This window comes from Microplitis demolitor, chromosome 1 (assembly GCF_026212275.2).
Source record: "Microplitis demolitor isolate Queensland-Clemson2020A chromosome 1, iyMicDemo2.1a, whole genome shotgun sequence".
NCBI lineage: Eukaryota > Metazoa > Arthropoda > Insecta > Hymenoptera > Braconidae > Microplitis > Microplitis demolitor.
In genome coordinates this window covers 18475190-18489706 of record NC_068545.1, presented here as the reverse complement: position 1 = coordinate 18489706, position 14517 = coordinate 18475190, and the positions used below count along the sequence as shown (strand labels likewise).

The following is a 14517-nucleotide window of genomic DNA, read 5'->3' as shown; positions in this document are numbered from 1 at the left end:
AAATTATCGGAACGACCCCTAAGGCCAACCCTTAATTTTGAATATATCCTGCTGCGTTTTTTATGGGAGCGCGTTTTGTAAAAGAAAATCTATGACAACGCAATATTTCTATTATTTATTTGTTTTTACGAGCCAATAGGTCTCATTAACTTGATTTATTTATTTACTCGTAATTTTTTTTATTTTCATTTTTGGTTTTCTTTGGTACATAACATAAACCTAGGAAACCCATGATATAAGTTTGCTCTGAAAAGGTTCGACTACATATGAACTTTCTTTCTTTGAGGAGTCTCTCGCTTTTCTATTTTCTCTACATTTTTTCGTTTTAATCCTTATTTCGGATCTCATCTCGGCGAACATCCAAGTCAAGTCCTTACATGGAAAAGTGAAGAAAAAACATTTCTCTGGGATTTTTCTAGGATATCTCTAGAATTCAGAGAAGTCTTTGAAAATAAAGCTGCACGAAAAAAGATTTACTGTTGCTGCAACAGTAAATTTTTTTCCTTGTAATTTATTCCCGTAAAAATCTAATTAAAAATGCAAAATAAATAATTGTCATTGTTGACATGCTTCAGGTAATAATTTTCCTTAATAAGCGATTGCGGAAGAACTTTGAACACTTAAAAAAAACTAATAATCAAGTATTATCGAGTAGCATGTTAAAAGAGTAAGAAGTGAACTACAGTACATAGAATGGGTGGGTCAATAGCTTGAAACGCTGCTGCCGCAGGTTGATTGATCGCGATTGAGGCTCCAGTCAACCTGGCGCCAGTCCAGCGGCTCTCAGACCTAATACACATAAAAAAATCAGTTATATATGCATATATACAACCTGATGATGCAGCCACGCAACGGCCAAAGCACACTTTTGTACTTTTTTTTTAAATATGTATACGTAAACTTGTGGGTTGTAAATGCACTATCATATAAATGATATACTTATTGGCGCCGTGCTAGTAAGTTAAAAAAAAAAATAAATAATAAAGCTCTTCGACAGCCAAGTCAACATGGAAGTAGCAGACTGCCTATCGACCACTTTGTGTCGACGATTACGATGCAATTATGATAAGACTTAACTAACCGACATGGTATCATATTTTACCTTTTTATTATTTTTTATTTTTTTTTTTTTACATCGGTAGTGTGGAAAAGAATCGATGTTATTTATTGTGAGTAATGATAATGAGAAAAAAAAATATATCGTATTTTAATTGCGGAGTGAATGAGGATTAAATCCAGAGTAAATATGGAGCGGATGACTATTTATTTAATTGATTCCCTCTGAGTAACCTTCACTCCGAAGAGGAATTTTAATATTAAAAGTCTGAATCGGAGTGAATACGGATTGAAATAAAATCTGTGTCACTCCGAAATCCCTCCGCTGAAATGACAAACTTCTTATTTACTCCTTTTTTAAAATTTTAACAAAAAGTAAATTTATACTTTGATTAAAAACAAATAAATTAAAAATTCCTCCCATCACTTTCCTACACAAAGTACATAACTTTGAATTTATAATTAATTAATGATAATTTATTTAATGTTAGTATAATATGTCAAAGGAAATTTCAACATAAATTTTGAACAACTTAAAGTAAAACACTAGACTCAATGATACTCATTACATCAATAGTAGAAGTAATTAAAGTAACTTGTGAAAGAACTCGTGTAGACTGCTTGTCTATAAAGAGCAAAAAAAATAAACATTTGTTTAAGTATCTTGAGCGCGAATTCATCATACCAAAAGGAAAAGACACTCAGTAGGTTCCACAAAAACGAGATGGTTAAGTTAATGCACATTTGAGAGAGGAAAAAAATTGCGAGTGTATGAAAAGTGAAGAAAAAAATATTCGAGTTTGAGTGTTATTAGTAAAAAAAAAATCAGAGAAAAAAAGTTGGTCATGCTTGCTAGTAGTAGAACTACTAGATCCAGTAGGAGTAGTTGCCGAGTCATAAAATACTCGGTCTATTTTCACGAGTGGTAAAATTTTCCACATACATCTTCTAGAACACTACTGTTATTTAACCTCTGTTACTTCACTTATACGTGCATTGTATCCAACAAAAGAAAGGAAAAAAAAACAAATTGTGGATGATGATACTCTTTAGTATACTAATGTATTGTAAAAAAGTAAAGAAACGTAATCGAAATAGAAAACCCGTTGACTCTACAAACTGAATCACGAAATTTTTATTGTTTTTTATTGGACCGATGACTTTTCGAGCTCAAAAATAATCGTCTCGAAATTAATACCAACGATTTTTTATAAATTATAAAAAAATTGCAGAGTGAACTCAAATTAAATTCGGAGTGAATGCGAGTTTAAATAAAATCCATATCCTGGTGTATTAAAAAAAATTAGGGTTGATATATTCCTGCAATTTCAGAGTACAAATTAAAAAAAATATACTTCTATGGAGACGATTAGTGTGACCCCAGAGTAAATGTAAAATGTATGACAATGGAAGTATGACAGCGGACAACAATAAAAACAAAAACAACTACGGTATAATACAGTGAGGTTGCATTTATTCGCCTTTCTCATTTCTACCTCAAGCCTGCTACACTGCCAGTCTCAATCTTTTTTATTTCAAAGCTGAGGGAGCATTCAGGTCGGCTGAAAGCTAGACCAGACTATTTTTTATTATTATTATTATCGTTACGTTCATTTTTATTTTTTTCTGCTTTTCCTCCGGTGCATCTTGCAGCAGCTCGCAAATGAATTGAAGTCGGCGATTCCAACATTTTTTATCGTCCATCCAAGTGACGTCTTAATCTTGCTTTATTGCAAATCTCAATTTTATAGAGTACATAAAATGTATATATATTATTTCAAATTTTTAAACAATATCTGTTTGCAAAAATTATCACATGAAAAATTATCAAATTATTTTATTATAAAATCAATAGAAGAACCGTCTAATCGATGATAAATTATCAACAATGAAGTTTCAATATCACCGTAGTGATTTAAAATTAAATAAATAAAAATAAATTTGAAGATTAATTTATTCCCACCTTCGACTTGTGTGACCTCGGAGTAATAACGGATGCGACCAAATTCAATCTGGATTCTCGTCCTATTTCCATAGAAAAAAGTCAAGGGAAGTGGAAATCAAAGCATAAAAGCTTGGCACCATTCCTAACCAACGATATGGCTCAAATAAAGTTTTTTTAACCAGCGTAGTATTCACTCACCAGCATATCGATCCTCAAATTTAAAAAAAATCATATATATGTCACATGATACAAGACGAATTGATAATCGATTATTCTGGTGGGTGTTTGCCGTAGGTTGATTGAACGTGCGCGTTGGACAATAATTAATAATCGCTCACTGTGTGCAGTAAAAATAAATTGACAATTTCAGCAACGGATCTAATATAAACATCTAATCTCAATTTAATATTACGTTCGTCATATGTAATTTAAATTTTAAAAATAAAAAATAATTTTTATGCTTAAATAACTAGTTTTACTTATCATTGCTAATAAGATAATTTTATATCAGCAAACGAGCGTAATAACTGCGCAATATTTTTCAGTCAACATCATCATATATAATTTGATGTCAAGGACACCAATAATATTCTCCTTCCTACGTGCATAACATGCATTATTAGAGTATCCGACGACTCAATTAACGTAAAATGAAATCAGATGCAGCAGTGTGCTACCGTCATCAGACGAGTGTAAAAGAGTAATAAAGAATTTAATCTTTGTTAATAATATTGCATAATAAAATTATCAAGTGCTCATTATTGAACAAGCATAAAAATTTTGAATTTTATATAATAAACAGTGTCAAAAATGGATAATAATTATTCATATACAATTGTTTTGACACTTATCGTTGTCTTAATATTTATAATTTATTATTATCTGACGGAAAAACAAAAGTATTGGGAAAAACGTGGAATACCAGTTATAAAAAGTAGTGTACCATTTATTGGAAATATTTGGCCCGTTTTGAGTATGCGTAAAAATATTGCTCAATTATATGAAGAATTTTATAAATCAGCATCTCAACATAGTATGGTTGGACTTTATAATGTTGGTGAACCAGAATTATTGATAAGAGATCCAGAATTAATAAAAATAATATTTCAAACAAATTTCACGAGTTTTGACAAAAATGGAATTGAAATAAACCCCGAATTGGATCCATTAGTAAGCCGTAATCCATTTTTTTTGCAAGGTGAAGAATGGAAACAAGAACGTTCAATTCTAACGAATAATATGTCAAGTGGAAAATTAAAAAATATGTCACTTTCAGTGCGTGATGTTTGTATAGAATTCAAAAATTACATAAATAAAGAAATGAAGTCAAGTGGTGATGGTAAATCAATTGAAATTGATTCACAAGAACTATTTGCCCGTTTTACATCTGCATTTATTGCAAAAGCTGGTTTTGGAATTGACGGTAATTGTTTTTCAAATAATTCAGATAATTTTTTTGAAATAGCTAAACTGATGTTCAATCCAACATCGTTGGATGCATTCAAAACTATGATTGTATCAGTTATTCCATCATTGAATAATATTATTAAAGCGCATTTTATATCACCAAAAATAGATCATTATTTTCGCGGCATCGTCAATGATATTTTAGAATCACGAAAAAAAAATAATACTCGGGGTAATGATTTTGTACAACATTTGAGTGATACATATAAATATAATGAATTTAACAGCAATGATAATGAAAAAAAAGATATACTACTTTCAATAGCTGGACACGCATCATCATTTCTTATTGATGGTTATTTGACTTCAAGTTTAACATTAACATTTATAACTTATCATATAGCTAGTAATCCAGATGTCCAAAATAAAGTTCGTAAAGAAATAAAAGAAACATTGAATAAATATAATAACGAAATAACTTACGACGCTATTCAAGATCTCAAATACATGGATTTGGTTATTAAAGAATCAATGAGACTATCACCAGCGGCATCTATTTTACAAAAAAAGTGTACCAAAGAATTCAAACTCATTGGATTTGACAATGTCGAATGTACTGTTGAACCAGGTACTAAAATTACAATACCACTGGAAGAATTACATAAAGATAAAAAGTACTGGCAAGATTCAGATAAATTTGACCCAGAAAGATTCATTGATGAAAATAAATCTAATCAACAGAAATTTGTTTATCTGCCTTTTGGAGGAGGCCGCAGAGTATGTGTCGGACAGAGAATGGCATTGCTACAAATGAAAGGTGCTCTTACGATTTTACTTGACAACTTTTCACTTGAAATTTCACAAAAAACCAAACAGCCTCTTGTTTGGTGTTGTAATTCTCTGCTCAATTCACCTGAAGGTGGAGTTTGGATGATCATCAAGCCTTTATAATATTTATATTTATACATCTGTCCAAACAACTGTGATTAAAAAATATTACAGCCATTTCACGATTAGATTAATGATATATTATTATTTTTTTGCTTCTTAAAAGTTTATCTATGATATTACAAAGTTTATGACTTTTTGTGTTGTAGATTAAAAGTATTTTTATACATTTTACATTGAATTTACTCATTTTGAATCTTAAATTCCCGTATTAATTAATTAAACATGAAGCCAGCTCATATCTACTAGCACATAAGTACGCATATACGGTTAATTAATATTCAACGATTATGATTATTGAGCCATCTGGTTCCCTACTCAGTGGTTTCCCAAAATGGTTAATTAAAAACTCATTTTATATTACGATATATAATAAGTATAAATTATTTTAATAGAATATTAACTTTTTTTTCACAGCATCAAATAAAAAATAATTTATGGAGTAACATATAACAGTACGGAAATTAAGCATGAATAAAAAAAATAAAGAAGAAAGAAGTGCATGTATTATAAAAATTATGTTATCGATACGGTACACCAGTAGTATATAGGTAAATAAGAAAATCTATGTCGGGTAGAACATCGTATACATCTTTGTTTAATTTCCCCCGGGAAAAAGACTACAGTCGTTTTGCACGGCATGTTTACTAAACAAAAAGGTTTTATTTTAAACCTCATACACTAATATATATATATACATAACCCAGCCCTAGCAATTGATGCTAATGAGATACCACAAAATTTATTTTTTGACTTTTTACTATAAAAAGTACCCATATATCTTTATTAACATCACTATTTTCTTTTTTTTTATCATAATTAATATTTATATAGAGTACATATTAATTACAAAGTTGTACATTAACTTTATTCTCTTTGTTTGTCATGTAATGGCCCCAATAAATATACAATGATAGCATGGGCTAAACTAAGTTGGGAATAAGAAATTGTTTATGGACAAGAACGTCAATAGCTTTTTATGATAGTAAAGACATTGAAAGTTAAAATAGGGCTGAATCATTAAAGAATTTATGTAGAAACAGTATTCCCTCTAGTTACTGACGGTAATAAAATACACTGACAAATGTTACGACCCATATCCGTCGAATCATACCTCTACTTAATATATCTATTAAATATACTCTATAGCATCACAATGACAATTTTGCTATCAAATAATTCCCTTCAATCTCTCCCCTCTCTTACTCCCGCCTTCTCACTCTAAAACTCATTTGAAAAAAGTTAATATTTCATATTTGTTACTACAATTACTTTTATAAAAAATTGTAATAAATATGAAAAATTAATCTCCAATGACAAATGTATGAGTGTATTTAATTATAAATTCTTTTACAGCATAAAAACACAGTCAACAAGCAAAACAAAGTAATAATAAACATATGAAATACTAACAAAAGTTACAAAAACAAAGTTGGATTATATATATTTTATTTTTATTTTACCGGTTCATGTATTGTGTGTTGAAAAATTTTGTTTCATTTTTATTACATAAAACGTGAGTGGTGAATAGGTGACGTACATGTATGTACTTATACAGTACACAAAATATGAATATTACTACAGGCGTTTGTCAACCGAGCGAATAAGCGACGACCCGACCTATATACCGTCTACTTCAATAAACACTACTATAAACTACTATGTATTTTTTTGTTTTTCTATATGTTATGTTTAAAAAAAATGAACATGATTAAGGGGTAACGTCAACCGAGTAAAGTCAATTAAATTCACGGACAAACACTGGAAAGCTAAAACAGAGTCTTAGTATTTTTTAAAACCTTAGCAGAGGTCTAAAAATTTCGTATTTTCAAAATTTCGTCTACGACAAAAGTTTCAAAATTCTCAGTTACTGTACGAGTACAACAAAGATAGTCAGGTTTATTTCTCTGATAATTGATATTACATATTATGAATTTGCATATCTTAAGTATTTTCTGAACGACTGATAAAAGTTGTCAGAAAAATGGAATAGCTTTTGGTTGATACCTTGCTCCGTTTTATTTAGTTTAACCTTTGCGTTAGATTTTCTCTGGTTGGCCTTTTGGGTGACCGACCACTATGCTACTATATCTTCCTTCCTGCTTCCTTCCTGTTTCCTTCCTGAACGTAGTAATTCCCAGTACCCAGTATCCAGTAGCAAGCAAGCACAAATTATCATCCAACATTTAGAAAAAAATACGAGATGCGAATGCTAAGGAAAAGCATATATATCTCAAGTATAAAAAGAAGGTGAGTTAATAATAAAAAAAAGAAAACTGGGTTAAAACGCGGGCTAAAACAGACAAACACTCTCAACGTTCTTGACGTTCTCGTCGAAAGAGGACACGTTCACGGTATAATAATGTCATGTGCAGGGTACTAATATAACATTTTAGCGCTCCTCGAGCTAAAATATAATACGTTTCTGGTGAAGTTCTTTCTTTGTACCATTGCTCTCTAAACTCAATAATTTTTTACTCTTTTTCTATAAAATCATCTTGCCTTTAGCTCCGCAACGCATTAGAGCTCAACCCACGTCAGCTCTTCGTAGTAGGGCTCTAAATTTAAGGAAATTCCAGAACGGAGTTAGAACTTGAGCCTGATACTGCTACGAGCCATAAATCCTACTCCTTTAGACGCACATATCTCACTTTAATGCGCAACTACCAACTACCGGAGATCTTTTATTTCCGTCTCGCTCTCTCTCACTATTTCTATTCGCATTCGCAATAAATTAACCAACACCAACTTTAAATATTTATTTTAATTGACCCTAATCGGTCTTGGAGCAAGAATAATACTTAGTTACACAACTTAATTGATCCTGCTTATTCTGCGTAATAATTTATCTTTATTTACAACGACAATAAACATAATACTTGATAATAATAATAATAGTCATCATCATACAATAGAGAGAAAATAAATAAAAAGATAAAGGTTTTCTTTTCATTTCATTTTTTAAATTCAAATGATTAATTATCAAAATTATACCATTAATTTAAAATCCGCTTCGAAATGGAATTCACTCCTTAAAACTCCGAATTCGAACGAATGGAGATTGAAATGAAATAAAATCCAAATTCACTCCCAATTTTTTACAGTGTAATCTAACAAAAATTACGATAGAGTTATAAGTGAAAAAAAAAAAAAAAGTAATTTAAATTGGAAAATCTGTAGAAAAACGATCGTTTTTATTCCAATTTCATTTCACGAGTCGTCGCACACCAACTCATTTCCGGTTCCTCTTGGTTATTTTTTATCTTCAACTTTTAAACGCTTAACGTTCATTTCCACGATCCACAAATCACTATTGCTATGCCTGATAGATTTTTATAATTGCCATTTTTAATTTCTTCAATGTTAATATAGATTTTTATATAAATATCGTACATACATATACGTACACATTTATATTGAAAAAAAATAATAATAAAATAAGGACAATAACAAAAAGAGTATTACGTATACTAAGTAAACTAGGCTGTATTGAATTTTCTCAGGTTAAGGTCACAAGTTTTTTCTTCTCCTTTTTGAAAATAGACAATTTATATTTTTTTTAACATTTGTTTAGTCGACTAACTAATGAGTCAATTTAAAAAAATATAAAAAGATGCGTACAGAAGGATGTCGTACACAGTATTGACGTCAGTTGGCTTTAAAATATTGTATCCAAGTCACGTTCCCGAACCCAGAACCCAGAACCACCCGTGAATCCACCCTCTTCTTTCCTCATTTCGCCCTTTGCCCACTTCGCCTCTCTCTTACCTACTTCTTCACCTTCACCTCCACTTTTTAGTATCCAACACCCACCACCCGATGATAGTGTATCTGAACGTCGCATAACTACCGCAAGGTTTCTAAGGAGACCAAACAAGAAAATCTAGGAAGAGACGACCTGACGTTCGTCTTTACAGAAAATAAGTAAAGTGACATAAAGTAAAACTTTTTTTAAAAGACCAAAAAAAACTTTTATCTTAGTCATCTTCTCTCTGTAAATAAGGTGGCCTAATACCTATACGAAGAAAGGTGTTTCAACTTTTTTTTTTATTTTTTGAAATCAATAAGAATCACAGTAGAAAAAATAGATGGCTAAAAACAAAAATTCGGAGAAATGAAGATAGAAGATGTGGAAGAGATAAAATTTCAAATTTTTGGTAGATACAAAATTAGCACCAATATTTTAAAGATGAAGGTGTTACCAACGGAAGTATCAAAGTTACCATGGCCCAATTATAATTTTACGTTCAACAAAATTCTGTACATATATATTTATGTATATCTCATTTTGTTAAGCTTTATAATCTATGATTAAAGAGTAAAATTGTGAAATATTTAATAAAATAAAACATGTCAAAATTAGGATCAACTGACAGCTGCTTCAAAATCTAATTAGGGATTCACGTATAATATAATTGCTAATTACTTCAATAATTTTACTAGAAATTTTATTTAAAACACCTGAAAAGTATAAAGAAACATGCACACACATATGATCTGAACATAACTATTATTACTTAAGCGGAATATAAATTTATGAAAAGTGACAGTCTCTTAAAATTTGAATAAAATGTTGACGTGATAAAACGTCAGAAAATGAAGGCTATAAAAAAGACAATGAGGATAAAATAATACAATTTACCATGAATAGTCCTGTATTGTTGTCTGTAAGAAATAATTTTCTCGTACGTCGAATCGAAGTAGTTGAATAAATAAATTTAAACAAAAATAACTAAAAAAATTTATAAAATTTACCGCACAATTTATACTGTTACTCGCACAACACACCAACGTCTGTACTCGACTCTGCGTGCGTTTGACGTGAAACGTAACACGAGGGTAGTTTTTTTTTATTTCTCGTTTTTTCACCCTCACCTCTCTTTTTTTGGTTCTTTTCTTTCTCACACACTCTCTCGCATGGCCTTGACGCGTGACGCGCAAGCGAGCTAAACGTTATATGACAGCCACGTCAAATAATCAGCAATAAAATACTTAAAAAAAAAAAAAAAAAACTAAAAGAAAATTTGATTTTTATAGTTGTAACAATAATACGAAAATCGGATTGAAAATTGTCGGTTGGCAAGCTACAATAGTGTATCAAAGTACGAAGACGCGAAAACGTGTCACTTTAAATGAAGCACGCAACCTCGAGTATAAGGGTGAAAAAAGAAAGAGAAAGAAAGTGAGAAACAGAAAGAGAGAGAAAGAGAGAGAACAAGTTGTTCGCCTGCGCGTATGCTTTACAAGGAGAGTGTTATGGCGCCACTCTAGGGGCGAAAGAGAGACTTTTAAGGCTACCAACAGCCTTTTCCCCTTCTACAATACTAACCCCAGCGACCGCGCGACCGTGCGCAACCCCTCTTTTCCAAATCACTCATTTATCTCAGGGGTGGATTTTATTTTCTTGGCACCCTTTATATTTATTTTTACTAAAAGTAACAATACACAACTTAACATAATTTCAAATTTTTTAAATTTATCTACTTTATTATTATCATTATTTTTTATAAATTGGTTTAAATAATTTTATTTAAAGATGATAATTATTTGATAAATACTAAAAAGAAAAAATTAATGACAGCTGGTAAATTAATGAGCAAAAATAATAATTTACAGGATTCAGCATTTATGAATACAAAGTATAAGAAAATTAAATTCAGGATATGAAATTCATCTAAATAGTCGGCGAACAAGTTAATGAAATTGTCTACTGAATTTTTGGAAAAAAAAAGATAATAAATTAAAAATTCGCTCCGGAAAACTGTGACTATGATAATTTTTCTCCTGTTTATTGGTGTTCAATCCTTCACTACCAACTATATTACACTGTAAAAAATTCGGTGTAAAAATAGACGGAGCCGTGTAGTGTGAACGAACGGAATAAAATTCTCTCGGTGTCTACTTTTTTTTTACACCATTCCGTGTTACTCGTTATAATTTTAATTAACGAGCAAAAAGTGATCTTTAAATATCTTTAACTATTTAATCATGACTATATTAATAATATTTTTATAATTATTTTTTCATAACGCGAAATTATCATAAATTACACATTTACACGCTTGACGGTGTAAAAATTTTAAATTCACACCGCCTAAATTAAGACGGTAATTGATAAGTAACATAATATATATTTACTACGTGTATCTATCCGATGTATCTCAAAATATATAAACCAATAATGATGTTTGGCTATTTAATACAAATAAATTAGCTCGGATGAAGGCATTAGGTGATTGTAATTTTACACATGAGGTAACTTCTCACCCCACGACTTAAATTATTCGTTTTTCCCTACCAGACCCACTATATCGTACAGTCTATCCAATGCATTCCACAACAAACTCACTTGTATGCAGTATATATAGTATATAACTCCCTCATATTCGAATTTGGTATTCGCCGCCTTGTTCGCTACATATATGTATATATGTAACATATATATATATATATATATATATATATATATATATATATATATATATATATATATGTATTAACTCGGTGCTGTGCGTTGATCCTATTCCGACTCCTACTGCTCTACCGACACTCACTCACTAATCCAATTAATTTTCTCTCTTCGTCTGCAACGACATGTTTCACTGTTCGCTTGCTATACTACTCTATATAATGTTTTGTTGATTTAATTACAGTCAAGGTATTATAACAAGGGAATCAAGAAATAAATTATTCAACTAAATTTTGGCATCGTTGTCAGACTATTAAAAAATAATGATTTAATATTTAATGTGCTGTTTTTCTTTTTGGGTTGCAGTCATATCAAAATAAATATTCTTATTGCGCTCGATATTGTGTACATATGTATATAAATATATATGAATAAAATACATGGAAGAAAACGGAATACCCCAAGGGTGTATCTATTTCTCGTCGAGTTTATAACATATACATATTCCAGTAGTATAGAAATTTAATCGTACGCTAAAGCAACCATATATCCGAATAATCCACATCTACACTCTTATTTTCATGCACAGTAGATCTATATATATATACATGATAGGTAGATATTACACCAAACCTTAGTGGATAATTCAACGGAGCCTTTTTACTTCTCTATACTGGAAAAGTATTATATATATATATATATATATATATATATATATATATATATATATATATATATATATATAATACTGGCGTGTTTTCTAGGATATTACATAACGGTGGAATAAAAAGTTAACGAAAATAAAAGTACTGACGCTCTTTTCAGAAAATTGATAAAAAAAAAATAATAAAAAATCTGGTCCCTGCGGGCCAGCCCCAAAACTTCCTGCTGTTTTCAAGCTCCTTGACGTGAACAATCGGGACTCGGAGCTCGATGTTGGAAAAAAAAATTATTTTCCTTCACTTCGATGTGCTAGTGCTATTTCAGAAGCCCTCGTCTGAAGTTTCAACAGAAAATGCATACTCAATACATAAACATTCGGCACTCAATCCGTAAACAATCGAGACAAGGGGCTCTGTTTTGGAAAAAAAATCATTTTCCTTCACTTCTATGTTCATCTAGATAAACATATTATTTAAATAAATGTATAAATGGCTAGAATGTATATTTTTGGAAAAATTAAAAAATATCGTATTAAAATATATATGCTTTTAAATATAAAACGAGCATTAGCAAAAAAGTCAGGGCTTAGTCTTTAAAGTAAATTTATTGTCGTTCTTTTTTTACACATGCAATCCACGTATGCTTTTATCATCACGACCTACTCGATATGTGTGTATACTATTATTATTTTTTTTAGTAGGTGACCTGACATGACTCTGTTGGAATAGAAATCATTATTTCCACGCCAACAATTGTCAGACACCGGTCTATTGGCATCGATCCAATATTATCGATTCTCCAAAGTCACACAACCAATAATCGGTTTCAAAGACCATTGGGTATGGCTAATAGTCCCGGATAATACGAGATAATCTATAACTGAATAGACTCCCAAAAATAATTTTTAAAATTCGACAATCGGCTGACTGTTAAAATAAATAAACAAAAGTACTATTGATAATTCGTATATCTAATAATGTACATACGTTATGAATAAATTCTACCTTTATAAAATAAATAACAGTATTCAGAAGTTTGATCTAAGAGATTTTGTTTTCCACAAGCAGAACCAAAATAATCTGATTCAGAGATCCAGTTCCTTACGTAAAAAATAATCCATGCTTGACAAGAGAAAGAATCAAACATCAAACTATCACTATTCACTTACTGCCGTCATTGGTATGATACTCAACTTATCCTGCTGTATAGAACATCTTGAAAATAGTCTCGTAGAATAATTAGAAAATCTGTAATTATATAAAGTTATTAAAACTGAATATTTTACTTTAACAGAAAAAAAAGAATACGGAGGATAAGTACAAGTAATATAAGGATAAAAATAAGAATGAAGGTAAAAAAAGAGTTCTGCATCATCCCCATACCTTTGCTGATACTACATTGAAACACATACCCCCTCAGTTATACGGTGCAGATATGTAGGATAGAATCCCACTCCAAAAGCTGTCGCAAGCAGATTACAAACGACGGGCGCGGTATGAAAAAGCCGCAAATTACAGCCAGCACCCGTCAAGTGATATATATATATATGCACTAACGCACCAACGGCGGCAACGTCGATATTGGCGATGGCGTTGGCGTTAACGTTGGCGTCGTCGTCATTGGTCTCTTTTTACTTTCTCTACTCATATAATCATCGGTCTTTCTCATGTTGCCTTGCTAGTAACTATAAGACCAGAAGTCTGTTATATCGTGACCGGATGAAGTACCTATTTCCATTTTACTCGTTTAGCTTATATATATATATATACATATATACACCTCCTGACCCTCCTGACGCTTTTACATCACGCAATGACCAGCCTACGATATCTACCGATCTGCCCATATCATCCTCATCATCACCACCAGGTACATATATATATATATATATATATATATATATATATATATATAACATTGAACAATATTTATCGCAGCAATTTAATAATAATTTGATCGAGTTAACGACTGATAAATACGCACTTACTAAATATAGTATCATATTTTTATTTTTCAAAATAATGTAATACAGTAAATAAATAATTAATCCATTTTGTTATCAATAAGAAAACTGGAATGATAATTTTAG

The 14517-nt window shown here is 30.6% G+C and overlaps 2 protein-coding genes across 5 annotated transcripts in view; one reads left to right on the top strand and one right to left on the bottom strand.

Annotated features, from left to right (window-relative positions):
• LOC103578482 (protein Fe65 homolog) overlaps nucleotides 1–10153 on the bottom strand; it is a 33669-nt gene extending 23516 nt beyond the window's left edge. For all 4 annotated transcript variants that reach the window (XM_053738277.1, XM_008559631.3, XM_053738286.1 and 1 more), the window contains exon 1: nucleotides 9999–10153. The gene's annotated coding sequence lies outside the window, so the exon portion shown is untranslated. The remainder of the gene's footprint in view (nucleotides 1–9998) is intronic.
• Nucleotides 3685–5530, top strand: LOC103578475 (cytochrome P450 9e2). The gene has a single exon (XM_008559598.3). The coding sequence runs from the start codon at nucleotides 3812–3814 to the stop codon at nucleotides 5357–5359; it is 1548 nt and encodes a 515-aa protein (XP_008557820.1). The 5' UTR covers nucleotides 3685–3811; the 3' UTR covers nucleotides 5360–5530.
• Nucleotides 10154–14517: the final 4364 nt, after the last annotated feature.